The sequence below is a fragment of the Solanum dulcamara genome, chromosome 6 (assembly GCF_947179165.1).
Source record: "Solanum dulcamara chromosome 6, daSolDulc1.2, whole genome shotgun sequence".
NCBI classification, from domain to species: domain Eukaryota; kingdom Viridiplantae; phylum Streptophyta; class Magnoliopsida; order Solanales; family Solanaceae; genus Solanum; species Solanum dulcamara.
In genome coordinates this window covers 12,016,928-12,033,071 of record NC_077242.1, presented here as the reverse complement: position 1 = coordinate 12,033,071, position 16,144 = coordinate 12,016,928, and the positions used below count along the sequence as shown (strand labels likewise).

Below are 16,144 nucleotides of genomic sequence, written 5' to 3'. Positions count from 1 at the left end.
TCTATCCTCTCCAAACCGTACTTGTAAGATGACACTAGAGATGTTGTTGCTGGTCCCCCCATAAGTGTTCACCGAAGTCATCGTCCATTAAACCACACCCTTAAAAGTGTTAATTATAACACAACCAGAACCCTAGAGTTGTTGGGGTACATCTCAAAGTCTTAACATCTAGTGCTATCTGCTAGCAGTGGCCTAATCTTGAAAATTTGAATTGAAATCCTACTTCTACACTAGATAGTGGCCTTCAAAACTGTTGGACAAGAGGTAATATACCCTTTCATCTTTATTTTCTTCTATGAGGGAAGTTATAGTCAATTATGAAAACAGTTAAAGTGACTTTTTGGTGACAATTATCAACTAAGAAGGCTGTCCAATTATTTCTTGGAAATGTTGTCTTTTACTAGAGTGTATTTATTCCATCCGTCCAATATTAGTGGTATATATACTTTCTCCTTTACACGTTTTTTAAAAAATCATAAATTAAAAAAATAATTTTACTAATTCATTTTTGAAGATTTTATTTTTTTGGTAAGTTTACAAATTTATTTATACTTTAAAAAAGAATTAATTATAAGATAAAATAAAAATATTTTCTTTTTTTTATAAATTGACAAGTAATATGAAACGGAGAAAGAGAAACTGGTGGCTGGTTTTTGTCAATGTAAATACATCTTTTCACGTAATCTACTTTTTGATAGGTGGAATGTCATCTCTTTATTTCATAATTTGATCTTTGGTAGAGTTGCAAATGTTATGCATACACAAAGAAACGTCAATTCTGAAGAAAAAAGAAGAAGTTATTTTCCATGCTTGTGTAAGTGCATTACAACTTTATCATCATTGGGATGGTTTGATGGGGGAAATTTGGAAAAAATATCTCTAGCATAAACATCAAATAAAATAATTTCATGGATTAGGAAAAATAATCCCCATGGAATGAGCAGCATTTGATTGACCATATAAGCAAAAATAATTAAGGCATAATTAATATAAGGTTTGGTTGGTGGTAGAGGTGTCAATGAAACATATGATACGGTCGTTTATTTTTGAAAAATTATATCAGACTAATTTTATTGTACATAATTAAATTTAAAAAAATTTAACTTCATTTTAATTATGTCGATTTCTCTTCCGGTAATACCTTTACTAACTTATCATGTAACAATTAAAGAAAGAACATAAAAATTAATTTATATAGAATGCACACAATAACATCATATTATAAAATATATACGAAAAACGGTGCTCTATAAAATATGAAAAATTTATATAAATCATGTCACTAAACTCAATAGTGGTGTAGTAGGTTTGTTTTTTTTAAAAAAAATAAATTCTCTCCATATAATTTCACCTAAGGTTCAAGTTATTAAACTCTTATTGTTTTCTATTCTTAAACTTAACATATAAAATACATTTTATATATATAAATCTATTCGGTCCAATTCAATAATTTTTATATATGAAAAAAAAAAACTACCCTAATTTTTGATATGATTATAAATATACATTTACACATATAATTTCTTTGTTAAAAAAATTAATAATTAATTCAGTTCAATTAATTTTCACAAATATTTTGACATCTTTAATTGACGGTATTAAATAATACATGCATTAAGATCCTAGAAATATATACATTATTTTTTGTGACATATAAATATCTGATAAGAATAAATATATTAACAATACGATGACAGAAGTTTTTAAAAATAATAAGTAATCTCTCTCTCTATATATATAATGATTATTTGTACTATTATTAACCATGTTAGTAATTCATACATTATTATTCGCAACAAAATTATCCCTTTATTATCATTAATCACACAACCTGAAATTAATATGTGTAATAGTATAAGAGTGTTTAATATAATTAACTCTTAACTAATATATGTAGTACAAAGTACAAACGACAATATCACATCACGGAGGGTGTTAGATAACACAAATAATAGACATATAATAGTTAGGATAAAGTATTTTATTTGATTGTACATTGTCATTATGCTGTATATTTGTTTGTTGTATATAGTATAGGTGTCAAATACCCACTCCAACAAAATTATTCTTATAAAAAATAAAGTACTTGACAAAAAATTAAAAATAAAAATAGGACAGCCAATTCTACAGAGATGAAGATCTATGTGGGTATTAATTAGTTGGCATTGGAGTTTGCTTTTTTCCATACAAATACAATCACATATTTAGCTTTGGGTCCAATTTAAGGGAGACATGGCTTGTCATTTTGTCTCTCACTACATCTACATGGATGTGGATCCTCCCACTTTATTTTTTTTTAATTATATATGCTAACAATACCGATATAAAAAAGTTTAAAATATTTATACTTATTAAGTTACCTTCTTTTTTTTCAATTTCTATTTGGTATTCGATATTCACATTGCACCTGATTATTTTGAGTTAGTGCCAGTAAAAATTATTCGAAAATAATATTTTCTATCAAGAATTTTTTCATAACACTTATCAAGTTACCTAATAAAAGGTAACTACAAATATATGCCTCTAATAATTGAGATTTGTTAAAAGACTACGCGAGAAAAGCTTAGAGGAAGGGCAAATGAGTCATTTTGTTTTTTTTAATTCTAGAATTAATAATTCTAGAATTGTTATCATATAGAGTGTGGTATAAAAGTAATATTATAATTGTGATATAAATAATCTTGGAATTAAAGTAACATTAAACATGTAAATAGAGTTATTAGCGATCATTTTAGCAAAAAAAAATTAAAAAAATAACGAGATTTTGTTATATTTCATAATATAATGTAGCAGAATACATGCATTTGCGCAAAGAAGTGGAGCGAGAATTTTTAGTTTATGAGTTTTTTATCATAATTTCTTTTGTTTATTGGGTCATGAATAAATTATTTATACCTATTAAACATACTTTTAACACATATATAGCGTTTGAGTTAATGCTGCTGAATTTTTCGAGTCAGTATTGTGCCTCCGCCACTGTCTGCACGCATACAATATCCTATTCTAATTGAAAATCACACAAATATCGTATTTGATTGTAACTATATATATAATATATATATATATATATATATATATATATATATATATATATATATATATATATATATGCTATACGATTACATAAACTCACTGTATTATATAATTTTTCCAAAATACCACTATATAAGATAATATATGAACCAACATCACTACTTCAAATAAGTTTTTCTAAAATAATTTCATAATTTATTACCGACTAAAATCTCTTATCCCCCAAGTCAAATGACATTTTTGCCGCGTTGAAATTTTGACTAGGTAGATGATAAATCTCTCTTTATTAGTTAGATATTTAATATAATAGTAGAAAGACTTACCTATTAATTTCTCAAACATAAATAAACTTAAATAGAGACAAATATATGGTGACCATGTCAACCATAGAAAAGTCTATTGGAAAAAATTGTGGTGTGTGTTGTGAGCGTGTTAGTAGAGGCAAATTACTGTACTACTCAATTGTCATATAGCTCAAGACCCAAACGCCACAGTCAACTTGTCAATTGCATTGTAATTTCCTTTTTAGGGACTTGTAAAAAAAAAATGGATCTTTATGCCAATACGTTTGTTAGCTATTTTTAATTTAACTAGTTGAATGAATAACTATTTATATTAATCCTCTTAAAAAATAAGTAAAGGAACAAAAAATATCACATCACTTGCATTACACAACTAAAAAGGCTAGGTATCGTCAAGATTATTTTATGTTAGTTAAGAAAGAGATTTGTGATAATCTCAAGATCCTCAACTTGGGATAATTTTTTTTTTTTAATAATATGAATGTTAGAATAATCCAAAATTTTCTGATTAGTAGTAATAAGGTTAAACATCAAAAAGATCCCAAATCTTTCTTTAACAAACTTTATGATTAATACTAATAACTTAAGGGATATGGAAGATTGTTTAGGACTAAAATGTAAGGTTCAAGACTGTCCAAGCAAACTAATTTTGCTGATGCACATTAAAAATGACAAATGTGGAATATGCTCATGTATTTTATGGAAATACTGATTAGTGGTTCATTTAATTATTTGTACTTTGTCCACAGCAACAACTACAAATAACTATACTAATTAATTTATTAGGAGAGTGAGGTTGAGATGAAATGTGTGCTTATTTATCTATGCTACAATTTAGTGATACAGTTAAACCTCTATGTAATAATAATATCATTGGTTTAAAAAAAAATGTTATAGTGACGGAATATTATACGTCTATAATAATATTTACTCCCTCCGTTCAACTTTACTTGTCTACTGTACTATTTTGGAATATCTAATAATACTTGTTCAGTTTATAAAATTAATGAATATTTTACTATGATGTGCCTATTTTACCTTTGCTATTAAAGGGATATTAAATACTATTCATTTTTCAAAGTTTAGATGACTTGTATTTAATAAAGATACTTTGATAAAAAATTTATCCTTATCATTTATTTATTGCTTCTTAATTCTTGTATCAAGTCAATAATGGACAATTATTATTGAATAGAGGAAGTAACATTTTATATTTGATTGTTATAAGCAAAAAAATGTCAAATCCTAAGCTTAATCACACTTGATATAAAAGAAGAAAAATCTTTGTGATAAAAATTTATATTCATATAGTATTCTTTGTAATAAATAGTATATTAAAGTATCAAAATATTTGGTAATCTCTAGACCTATTATTGGTAATGGTAGAGATTCTATTTCTATAAAAATGGTTAATTATTATATTACCAATCAAAAAAATAGTTGTTATAGATGAGTAATTTTACAAAGAGCGTTATGTTATAGAAGATAGTTATTGTTGTTATAGGTAAAAATTGTTATAAGAGGTAAAATATAAAAGAAATTGGTTGATTGTAATGTAACATCGAATGTGAGTAAGTTTTTTCCTTTTTTTTAACCACCATTTTACATATATATATATATATATATATATATATATATATATATATATATATATATAAATATTCCCACCCTACCCCCTGCCCTTGGAGATTAATAGTGTTCTCATTTACTCTCCAACATGACTCTAACTCTAAACCTAACAGTTGATGATGAAAGTATTTAACCGGTTAAACTAGTCTCACTTGTCAATTACTTTCCTTTTCAAGTCATCTAATACTCACGTTTATTAGAAACTAATGAATTGTGTAGCAATTGAGAAATATATATTTTCTTATAAATATAAAAATTCTAAATTTAATGGGGGGAAAATACTAATAATTGTTTTAGATAAGTAAAATAAAGGTACTTGCGTCAACCTCTTCTTAGATCACAATTACTATTATAATATAGATTGAAGTTATGTATTAATAAGTTAAGTTGAATTTTAAATTGCATGATACTTTCTTTTCTTTTTTTAAAAAAAAGAAGATTTAATTTACATATATATGCAAATATTTTTCTTTTCTTACTACCTGAATTTTAATCAGAAATATTTAGTTAGTTACTCTATTTTTATTAAATTATCAATTAATGCATACCAAAAGATTTATATGTGATTACCTACAAATAACTTGGTTATGTAGATTACTATTTTTTTGGGTTTCTGAATGCTAATAGCACTGTTTTGTGTCAAAAATGTTCTTTTTGTCTTTTGCTTCAATATAGCCTCATAAAAAATTACATCACAAAAGCTTGAATGAAAATAGCTAGAAAAAAGGTCTTTTATTTACTTTTTATGGGAAATTCTCTAGTACAAAAATACCATACAAGAGAAAAACAAAAAACAAAAATGACACAGATCAAGTCAACTTGATATTGAGCTTAATTAAAAATCTCGAATTCAAATTGCGAGAATAAAAGAAATAATTGGAAGTAAGTAATACTTCCTCTCTAATGGAACATAGAGAACACAAATTTGAATCTCGAGATTCCAATACTGAACATCAAGATGTTTGAAAAAAAATACATGGTCAAATTATATGTCATAGCAAGATGCTAACCCCTTATGATCTCTTTCTTAATCCTTTTTATAAAATCATCACACTTCTTGTGCAACTCTTCTAATGTTTCTTCTTCTTCTTCTTCCAATGTTTCTTCTTCTTCTTCTTCTTCTTCCAATTCTTCAATAATTTGAACATAACTTTCTTGATCTTCCTTCACATCAATTGTTCCAACACTAACCAAATCACTTTGACTCAAAATTTCAGTTTCTTCTTCTACCTTTTCTTGGTTTTCAATTTCAACAACTTTTTCAAGAAACTCTGTTTTAGTTTCTTGATTTTTAGATTCTGTTGAGTTGAACTCCTTGTGGCTTTCTTGATCAGAAATGTTAGTAGTACTAATTAGACCTGAATTCTTAATAATGAAAACAAGAATTCCATTGCAAAGAAGGAAAATACAGTTTCTTTCTGAGCTATAGGTGAAAACTTGAATGGAAAAATAGGAAAATAATTCATGAAATGAGTGGAGAAGAGAAGGACATAATGAATAAGATTGAGAAAATACCAATGAAAATACTGAAACTGGGAGAAGAATTTTCATTGCATTTTTCAGAAAATAGAATTGGTTATTCAAGCTTACCTTTTCCATTTTCTTGAAATTGAAAAACTTTTTTTTTATTTTATAAAAAGCAGTGTTTTCTTGAAAAAGTGTTTGGGGGTTTATTTTGCACTTTGCAATGTGTGTGTGTATATGTGTAAGAAGGTGTGGTGAAATACTCTAAGATTATATACTAGTTTCATGTTTGAAGTCAAGAAGGGGTTGAAAGTTGATTTTCCAAATATACCCTTGTTGTTTATTAATGTTAGTGGGAGTTTTGGTGTTTAGAGGTTGTTAGGGTAGAGGGGTAGTTTGAGGTAAATAGATAGTCAAGTACGGTCCAACTAATGTTTTTAAGAATATTAATTTGAAAGACCAGTGTGGACTTTTGGAAGTTTCACTTTCTTAGCTGTCATCAGCACTCTTTATTTAAGATCTTTTAAGAATTTGTTTATCAAATTTTATCTTGTTGTAGATAGTAACATTTTCATCCTCTTGTGATGCTTCATCCTTAATTCATACGAATCTTTAAGTCTTAGGAAATTCGCTTTTTATAAATAGCAACAAGTGAATTTGAATTAATCTGACTCACATCAAGTAAAAATAAATATTTTCATATTTAAACACTCATTTTATTAATATAAAAATTTTAAGTTAGAACTATTAAATGTCATGATGTGATGAACTGAATTCATTCATCTTTAATTATAAATCTCAAATTTGAATCATAATCCTAATAAAGAGTTGCTTTTTCTTTAATGAAATCTTATACAAGAATTTGAATATCGAAAAACCGTGTGAAAAATAAAAAGATCTAGATGTCGGCCAGGGTAATGCTTTCAACCATTTGTATTAAGGGGATGGTGAATCTCTGTATAGTCCATAGATATTATTATTATTATTGTTGTCATTTTTCTATCTAATTTTTTCCTTCCAATTTGATGTGACATGATGATTATTAAATGTTGAATGACAATTAGACGTAGAATTGCAAAATTTAACTCTTATAACTCGAAAGATTTAAAAGAGTAGAAGGATCAATTTGAATAAAAATAAAGGACTTTAAATTTCAAATGAAAATAATTTAAATTTCACCCAACTAAAGCACAACCCTTTTCCCCCCTTCAATTAAATAACATTAATTTTGTCATCAAGACCTATTTAGCAGCACGCTGAAATTCCATTAAATGTTTTCGTTCTTTTCATCCATTTATTTTCTTCTATATATTCTTCTGTTTCATTTTACCCCCTCTTCATTCTTGAACCTCGTTTCTTAATATTGTTACTTTTTCATGCTGTATCTCAGAAACTTTTTCAATAAGGTCCGGATTGCTAGTTTCCGTTCATAGTTTTGACGTCTATATCAAAAATAAATATTTTATTTTATTAGTCATTTCAAAAAAGTTAAAACAATTTTATAATTTTTTTTAAAAAAAATTCTTAAAAAGTATGTTAAGATAATTAATTTGAAACGGGGAGAGTACTTAAATCTATAGACTTTGTTTTTTTCCGTAAGTCTATAGACTTTGTTTTCTCCTACATATATGCTTTGACCATTTCTAATATTTACTGAATCTTTTCTGATAGAAACTTCCTTCAATTTATCTAGGATATTTTCACTTACCTCATTTGAAAAAAAGAATGAGGAGTATAATATAATTTTAAAAAATTAGGTTAAATCATTTCTTGATATAATTAAACTTTGGCTCACTTTGCTATAAAAATTATCTTTTATAACAACACTTTATTATACTGATCAAGTTATCTTTGGAACCGATTCATACTATGTTATATTACATGTTCTTTATAATAATAATTAAAAAAAATCAGACAAACAATATCGTTATAAAAGATTTTGACTATATATAAAACTATCATTAAAAATTGGTCGAACACATAGATAGGCCCTTGAACTTGGTTGGCTTTTTCTTTCAGGAACCTCAACTATGCTGACTTCTTATTGAACCCCTGAATCATACATAATTTGTACATTTTAAACATTCATTGCTGACATTACATAAAATATTTTATCACGTTTAAAGAGCACGTGAAAAGTATTTAAAAGGGCTGATGTGAAATCCATTAAATGTGTTATCACGTTTGAAGAGCACATGAAAAGGAAGACCGTTACATCCCAAAATGAATTCCACTTCAGCCCCTTTAAATCTTTTTCATGCGCTCGTCAAACGTGATAAAACATTTTATGCAATGTCAACAATAAATGTTTAAAAAATACAAATTATGTACGATTCGAGGGTTCAATAGGAGCATGATTGAAGTGTCTTAGAAAAAAAACCAACCAAATTCAAGGACTTATTTATGTGTTCAGCCTTAAAAATTATATCACATAAATAAATAAAAATTAAGAAAATAAAAAATATGAAATAGAAGAAAAAAAAACACAAAGTTGTACTAGTATCTTCAAACAATTAATTGGTTGGGATTTGGGCGTAGGGAAGGGGGCATCAATCAATGTTATCGACCAAATAGGGCTGACCATATTTTCGAATTGATTTTTGAGTGTACATTACTATTTATTAATCATAATAACCCCACATTTAAAAGCACCTCCTTTTTACCACGTTTGTTTTTAAAGCTCACCGCCTAATCACTAGCAATTTCATCCCTTCATATTTACTTGATCTTAATATGAATTTTTATTGATCTGATATACTATTTAACTTTTTTATTAAAGATATATTTTATTAAATTAATCTTATTAATAATATTATAAAATTTATTATTTTATGTAGTTACTTAATTGTAGGGTATTATGGAAAAAGGTAATAAAACTCTCACTATGAGAAAACATGAATTAACATTGAAATTTGTCTGCAAATCTCTAGATAATATGTCTCTAAAATGCTTCTGGCTAACTAACTTCTCTTATAATTTATTACTAATTCGTAGATAAATAAGATTAGCATAAAAATTTTATTGTTTAGCTATCTAATTTTGTCCGTCACTAATTTTTCTTTGTCTAGTAGTCTACTGATTTGCTAAAATGAATAAATATAACAAAACATCTATTTTTGTTATATGGGCCAAATATAAAATGAAACATAGGGAGTACTGACTATCCGCATTTATATTGGAGCAGTATTTATTTATTTGTATTAAAACCATCCACATTTTAAATAGTAACCGAATTGTTTTTTTTAAAACAAAAGTTATATTCCAATCGTTTAATTTTGGAATAGGCAATCATAAATTCATAATTTGTTGCAGTTTTTCTGTTAAACATATAAAACCCTAAAAAAATGTTCTGTAATGAACATCGTCACATTTTAGATTTTTGTATAAAAGAAGCACAAAATTTCTCTCCTATACTTCTTTCTATACAATTTTCTTTCGATCAAAGCCATAGATTTTTTTTTCTTTCTAAAAAATATATAGAGTGTGCAAAAATCCAGACCATGTGTAATACTCCTTTTCAAATGTAGTCTTCTCAATATCTTAATTTTAACTGGAAATATGAAAGAAATTAAAATATCAAAATTTCAATAAATCGAGTAGTCTAGAGCACTGTTCGAATATGCAATGTAGTTAGTTAGTTTGTTACTGTAGTTAATTGGCACGATTACTGTTACATTTGAGTTAGTTAGTTTGTTAATGTATGAGCTGGCAATGAGCTGTTAAAGGTAGTTAATTAGTTAGAATATTTTGTGCACACTTTGCACTTCATTCTAGCTATATAATTAAGCTCACATTGTATACATTTTTCAGAATGGTGAGATAATAAAACTTCTCTCTTCCTCTCTACTTTTTCTCTACATTTTTTCTCTGTATTTTCAAATCTTCAATAGATTAGTGAGCTTTGTTTACTCACAATTTCACATGGTATCAGAGCAATTTGATGTTGGCTGCTTAGAGGAAGAATTGCAGATCTTTCAGATCCTAGTTAGGATCAGATTCTAGTTAGATTCGTTTTCTCTTCAAAAAAAATTTCAAATCATAAAAATGGCAACTGTGAAGATTGATCAATATGATCCTTTATACGTCGGGCCATCAGATGCCTCAGGAGCTGTATTGATTCCCATAAAGTTGACTGGATCTGAGGATTATGGGATTTGGAGTAGGTCGATGAGGATTACACTATTAGAAAAATAAAAATATGGCTTTGTTACAGGAGCCTATACTAAGAAGTTGTACGATGATGAGCTCCATGAGCAGTGGGAAACATGTGATGCAATTGTGCTTTCATGGTTGATGAACACTGTGAGTGAGGAATTACTTGGTGGAATCGTATATGCAACAAGTGCATTTTCAATTTGGGCAGATTTGAAGGAGAGGTTTGATAAAGTGAATCGTATGAGAATCTATCAGCTGCACAGAGAAATCACTACTCTTGCACAACGTACAAATTCTATATCACATTATTTTACAAAATTGAAAGTATTGTGGATGAATTTGATGTTGTAGTCCCAAATCCTTGTTGTAATTGCTCTCAATCAAAGGTATATAGTGATCACCTTCAATAGTTAAGACTAATTTAGTTTTTGATTGATTTGAATGAGTCCTATGATTCAGCGCATAGACAGATCTTACTGAAAAGAGTTACACCTTCTATAAACCAAGCTTATGTCATGATTATAGAAGATAAAATTCAATACTCATCATACATGGCCAAAATAGTTGAGAAATCAAATCAAGTTGTGATGCATGTCAATAAGAATCAGAGAAGAGACTACAAAGGAAAGAAATGCGAGTTTTGTCACCTAACTGGACACTCCAAGGACAACTGTTATAAATTAATTGGCTATCTAGATGATTGGAAGTAGAGGAAGAAAACAAGTTTGGGTAATGGCAATAGGAGACAATATCCAGCAAACAAAAATTCAACAAGAGGATCCTCCCATCCTAGTGGCTATAGAGGACAACACTCAGCAGCAAACAATGTTTCAGGAGGTCATTTTGATCACTCTCAAGCTACAACCAGTCAGGAGAAGGACAAAGATTACTTAGGAAAAATGACATGCATTCATAGAACAAGAATACAAGCAGATAATAACAATGCTGAACAAAGATATGCAGGATTGTAAGTAAGTTAGATGGCAGGTATTGCTACTTGTTTAATGTCAAATGTTGTTCCTGTTCATGTCACAGCAAACAAAAACTCACTGCACAGGAGTTATGATGTAACTAAGTCATAAAGAAACCGAGTCCATCTATCCACTGGAGATAGGGTGAATATTAGTCATGTTGGTGAAGCATATGTATTTGATAATAATACTATGAAGAATGTCCTATATGTGCCAGACTTCAAGTTCAATCTATTATCAGTCTCCAAAATTACAAGTGAATTGTCTTGCTTTGTGTCTTTTTATCTTGATTTTTGTGTATTTCAGGACCTCTTCAGTGGCAGGGTAAGGGATTAGTAAACAAGATGGAGGACTTAACATTTTTATGAGTAACATTTCAACAAAGCAAATGCAAAAATAAATATGCAAAGTAAATACAGAAGCAGTAGTACATGATGCAAGTTTGTGGCATAGAAGACTTGGACTTCCATTTTCTCAGGTATTGTAACACTTAAAACTAGTTCATAGTAAGAAAGATAATGAAGTATTGAATAAATGTTCAATATGTCCATTAGCTAAACAAGCTAGACTTGCTTTCCCTAACAACACTTCTAGAGCATGTATGCCTTTTGATGTAATTCACATGGATCTTGGGGACCTTATAAGATTCCTACTATAGACAAGAAACATTATTTCTTAACAATTGTAGATGAATACAATAAATTTGTATGGGTTTATTTGCTGTAGCTGAAGTCTGAAACCATTGTTGCTATCAAGATTTTTTTACTAATGATCAGGACTCAATTTGGTACTTGTGTGAAAATTGTGAGATCTGTCAATGGCACTGAGTTCTTTAATTCTCAATGCACAAGTTTATTTCATGATTTAGGAATCATACATCAGAGTAGTTGTTCTCACATACCACATCAAAATGATGTGATTGAGAAAAAACATAAACACATCATCAATGTTGCCAGGGCTATCAGATTTCAGTCACATATGCCTATTAGATATTGGGGTTACTGTATCAAAACTGTAGTGTATTTAATGAATAGACTTCCTTCATTAGTTACTGATAATAAAAATCCTTATGAGTTGCTTTATTCTAAACAACCAAGTTTAGCTCATTTAAGAGTCATAGGTTGTTTATGTTATACCTTAGTATTACCTAAGGGGGATAAATTTGCAAAAAAGATTGTTCCTACTGTCCTTATGGGTCATTTAGAATTGCAGAAAGGCTACATATTGTTACACATTCAATCCAACAAAATATATGTGTGTAGGAATGTGGTTTTTCAGAAGAGACTTTTCTATTTGCTCAAGTTTTACCATAAATAGGTTCTTTCAACTGTAGTTGGTTCCTCTTTAGAGGGTTGTTTTAAGAAGTTGTTGACACAGATTGTACTGAAAGAGAGTTTGATAACACTCAGACTGCCACTGAAGTGGTAGATACCCTTCTTTTAGTTATTGAAACCACTGGGGATAGTGCAACCCAGAAAGATGTTATTGGTGAACAAACAACTCAGGAAGATGCTATTTTTGAACAAACTCCAACACTGGCAGCACATCCTCCTAAAGATATGATTCCACTTGTTAGAAGGACTTCAAGGAGAACTAAGGCACCTACTTGGATGAAAGACTATGCCTTTCCTAGTACCAAACACAGTAGCACTAAACATCCTCTAGCCAACTCTCTTTGTTATGAAAACTTGACTCCTTGTTACCAAAGCCATTTGAGTAAGTTCTGTGACTATGTGGAACCTAAAATTTTCAAACAGACAGCCAAAGATGACAAATGGATATAGGCCATAAAATAAGAGATTCAAACCCTTGAAGATAATCATACTTAGGAAGTAGTTAACTTACCTAAATGGATGAATACAGTTGATTCTAAATGGGTTTATAAGGTGAAATACAAGGCCAATGGTGAAGTAGAAAGATTCAAGGGCAGATTGGTAGCCAAGGAATATAGTCAGCAAGAAGGTTTGGATTATTATGATACCTTCTCACCTGTTGCTAAGATGATAACAGTAAGATGTGTGATTATTTTAGCCGTGTCCAAAGGTTGGAACTTATATCAAATGGATATATATAATACATTTCTACAAGGGTATTTAGATGAGAAAGTATATATGAAAATGCTTGATGGTTTTAAGAAATCAGTTGAGACCAAAGTATGAAAGTTATTTAAGTCTTTATATTGTCTTAAACAGGCCTCCAGACAATGGAATTTAAAGTTAATTATGCCTTACTGACTATTGGTTTTACCTAGAGTGCACATGACAATTCTTTGTTCACATTAAAAAAAGGAGGATATAGTGATTATATTTGTAATGACCTTGAGGGTGATTTTCGTAAATTTGTACAAAACACCCGTGAACAGTAACACGCGTGAACAGTAACACGCATGAATAGTAACTTTTTGGGCAGAAAATGTCCCTTTCTTCCCATTTCAATATTTTTTAACATTTGTTTGAGTTCTTGAACTCCTTGAGGTGATTTGAGAAGAGATTTTCGAGGCAAAGTGTTGGGTAAGTGATTTTTGACCTAAAACCTTCCTTTTTCATTAAGTTTTTGACGATTTTAACTCTTAAATTTTAGTTTCAAACCCCAAAAATCCTTGTTTCTTCCCTAATCCGAATTTAAGGAAAATTGTGATTTCCAACTCGTTTTGAGCTCTATTTTTATGGTTTTTTCAACCATGAGTTCCTTATTACCAATAGAATGGGATTGTTCAATAAATTTACAGATTTGACCCTTTTCGAAAATAGTTAATTTGTGGACCATTTTACCCCCGGTTCTGGAACTTATCAATATGGGTGTCATTGGACTCCTTGTGATGTGTATGTTTCATTGTTGATAGTGGGTTGTCATTCCGAGTGCTGAATTCGAGAGTTGCTTATCCGGTGGAGGTATTCGGGTGCGGTTTCGACAATTGAGGTAGGTTTGGCTATCTTTCTTTGAGATTGAGATGGGGTAATTAGTCATTCATATGTTATAGACTTTAGGATGGGTTGTAGTATGAGTTGAGAATGTTATATATATTGTGATGCCCGTGTGGGGGCTCATTTATTAATGTGTTGCCGTATGGGGGTTTATTCGTATTACATAGCCCGTGTGGGGGCCTTATTTGTTATCTTATTTGCTTTGAGAGCATGTGAATTGTGATTTGCCTAAGAGAGGCTTGAGTATATTATTTGACTTGTGATTTGCCTAAGAGAGGCTTGAGTATATTATTTGACTTGTGATTTGCCTAAGAGAGGCTTGAGTATATTATTTGACTTGCGATGCCGCTTGAGAGATTGAGTTGGGGGTTTTGAGCATACTTGAGTATTGAAATATTGTTGAGAAAGGGGTGAATATTTAAATGAAAGTGTGTTCTTCCTGTTACTATTTATTGAATGTGAATATCATGTGTAGGTTAAGTTTTGAGAACTTTGAACCTTATACCACATGTGAGTTGATTATTACTTCCATGCATATGTGTTTTGATGCATTCATCCTCATTCATCATATCATGAAACATGGGAAGTTGAGAAATATGGAAATTCTTTTTGAGAAAGAAAATGAAACACCTTTAAACCTTTGTATCTTGAGTCCCTGACCGAGGCAGTTTTCCGGCAGGGTAGTGGATGCATTGTGATCCCAACCTTTGTATCTTGAGTCCCTGACCGAGGCAGTTTTCCGACAGGGTAGTGGATGCATTGTGATCCTAACCTTTGTATCTTGAGTCCCTGACCGAGGCAGTTTTCCGGCAGGGTAGTGGATGCATTGTGATCCCTTGATCACGAGGAGGTGGCAAGGATAATGAGATATTGTGATTAAGGTATATGGTCTGCGAGACCCCCATGGGTCCTGCTTGGTAGCACAGCTCGGTAGGTGTATACGACAGGCTGTGCGATAGTCTTGATTCCACCGTACTACCACATCATTGCATCATCATATTGCATTGCATTGCATTGATATCTGTGCTGCTTGAATTATCTGATTAATTGTGATTATGAGCTGTTATTATGAGTTTACTTTACTCGCGCCAATATACATATAAACTGACGGCACCAATGCCGAAGTGGGACTTTTCTGTATGCAGGTGGAAGCGTTCCTTAGTTTATTTCATAGGTTTGATTAATTTCTTATACTCAGTCAGCTAAAACCTACTGAGTACATATAAATTGTACTCACCCCTACTTCTGTGTCCCTTTTTGATGCAGATACTAGTCGGGGTACCCCACGTGGCAGTTAATATTCTAGCGGATTGTGTATTCTCAGATTAGTGGTGAGGTCCTAGAATTCGGATCGTCACTAGTCTATCTTTATTTTTCAGTCTTTTGTATCGTTCAGAGACTTATGTTGTATCTTCAGATTCGAACCTTGTATTAGATGCTCTTTATACTTATGACACCAGGTTTTGGGATAATTTCTTCATTATTTTTTTTTCTTTTTATTTAAATCGTGGCATCACTTTCCCCTTTGGGAGTCTTGTATGAGTTTTATTTTTAGGGTTACACATCAGATTGAGTTTTGGGATGTGTGCCATCATGACCTCAGTTTTTGGGTCGTGGCAATATTAATATATGTAGATGATTTGCTTATCACTGTAATAATGCTATA

At 30.0% G+C, this 16,144-nt stretch overlaps 1 protein-coding gene across 1 annotated transcript; it reads right to left on the bottom strand.

Moving 5' to 3' along the window:
- Window positions 1–5,764: 5,764 nt before the first annotated feature.
- LOC129892060 (uncharacterized) lies at window positions 5,765–6,799 on the bottom strand. Its single transcript, XM_055967595.1, has one exon. The coding sequence runs from the start codon at window positions 6,561–6,563 to the stop codon at window positions 5,970–5,972; it is 594 nt and encodes a 197-aa protein (XP_055823570.1). The 5' UTR covers window positions 6,564–6,799; the 3' UTR covers window positions 5,765–5,969.
- Window positions 6,800–16,144: the final 9,345 nt, after the last annotated feature.

Bases quoted from the DNA above. Each gene is read 5' to 3' on its own strand.
- LOC129892060 (XM_055967595.1), bottom strand. From the start codon at position 6,563: ATGGAAAAGGTAAGCTTGAATAACCAATTCTATTTTCTGAAAAATGCA.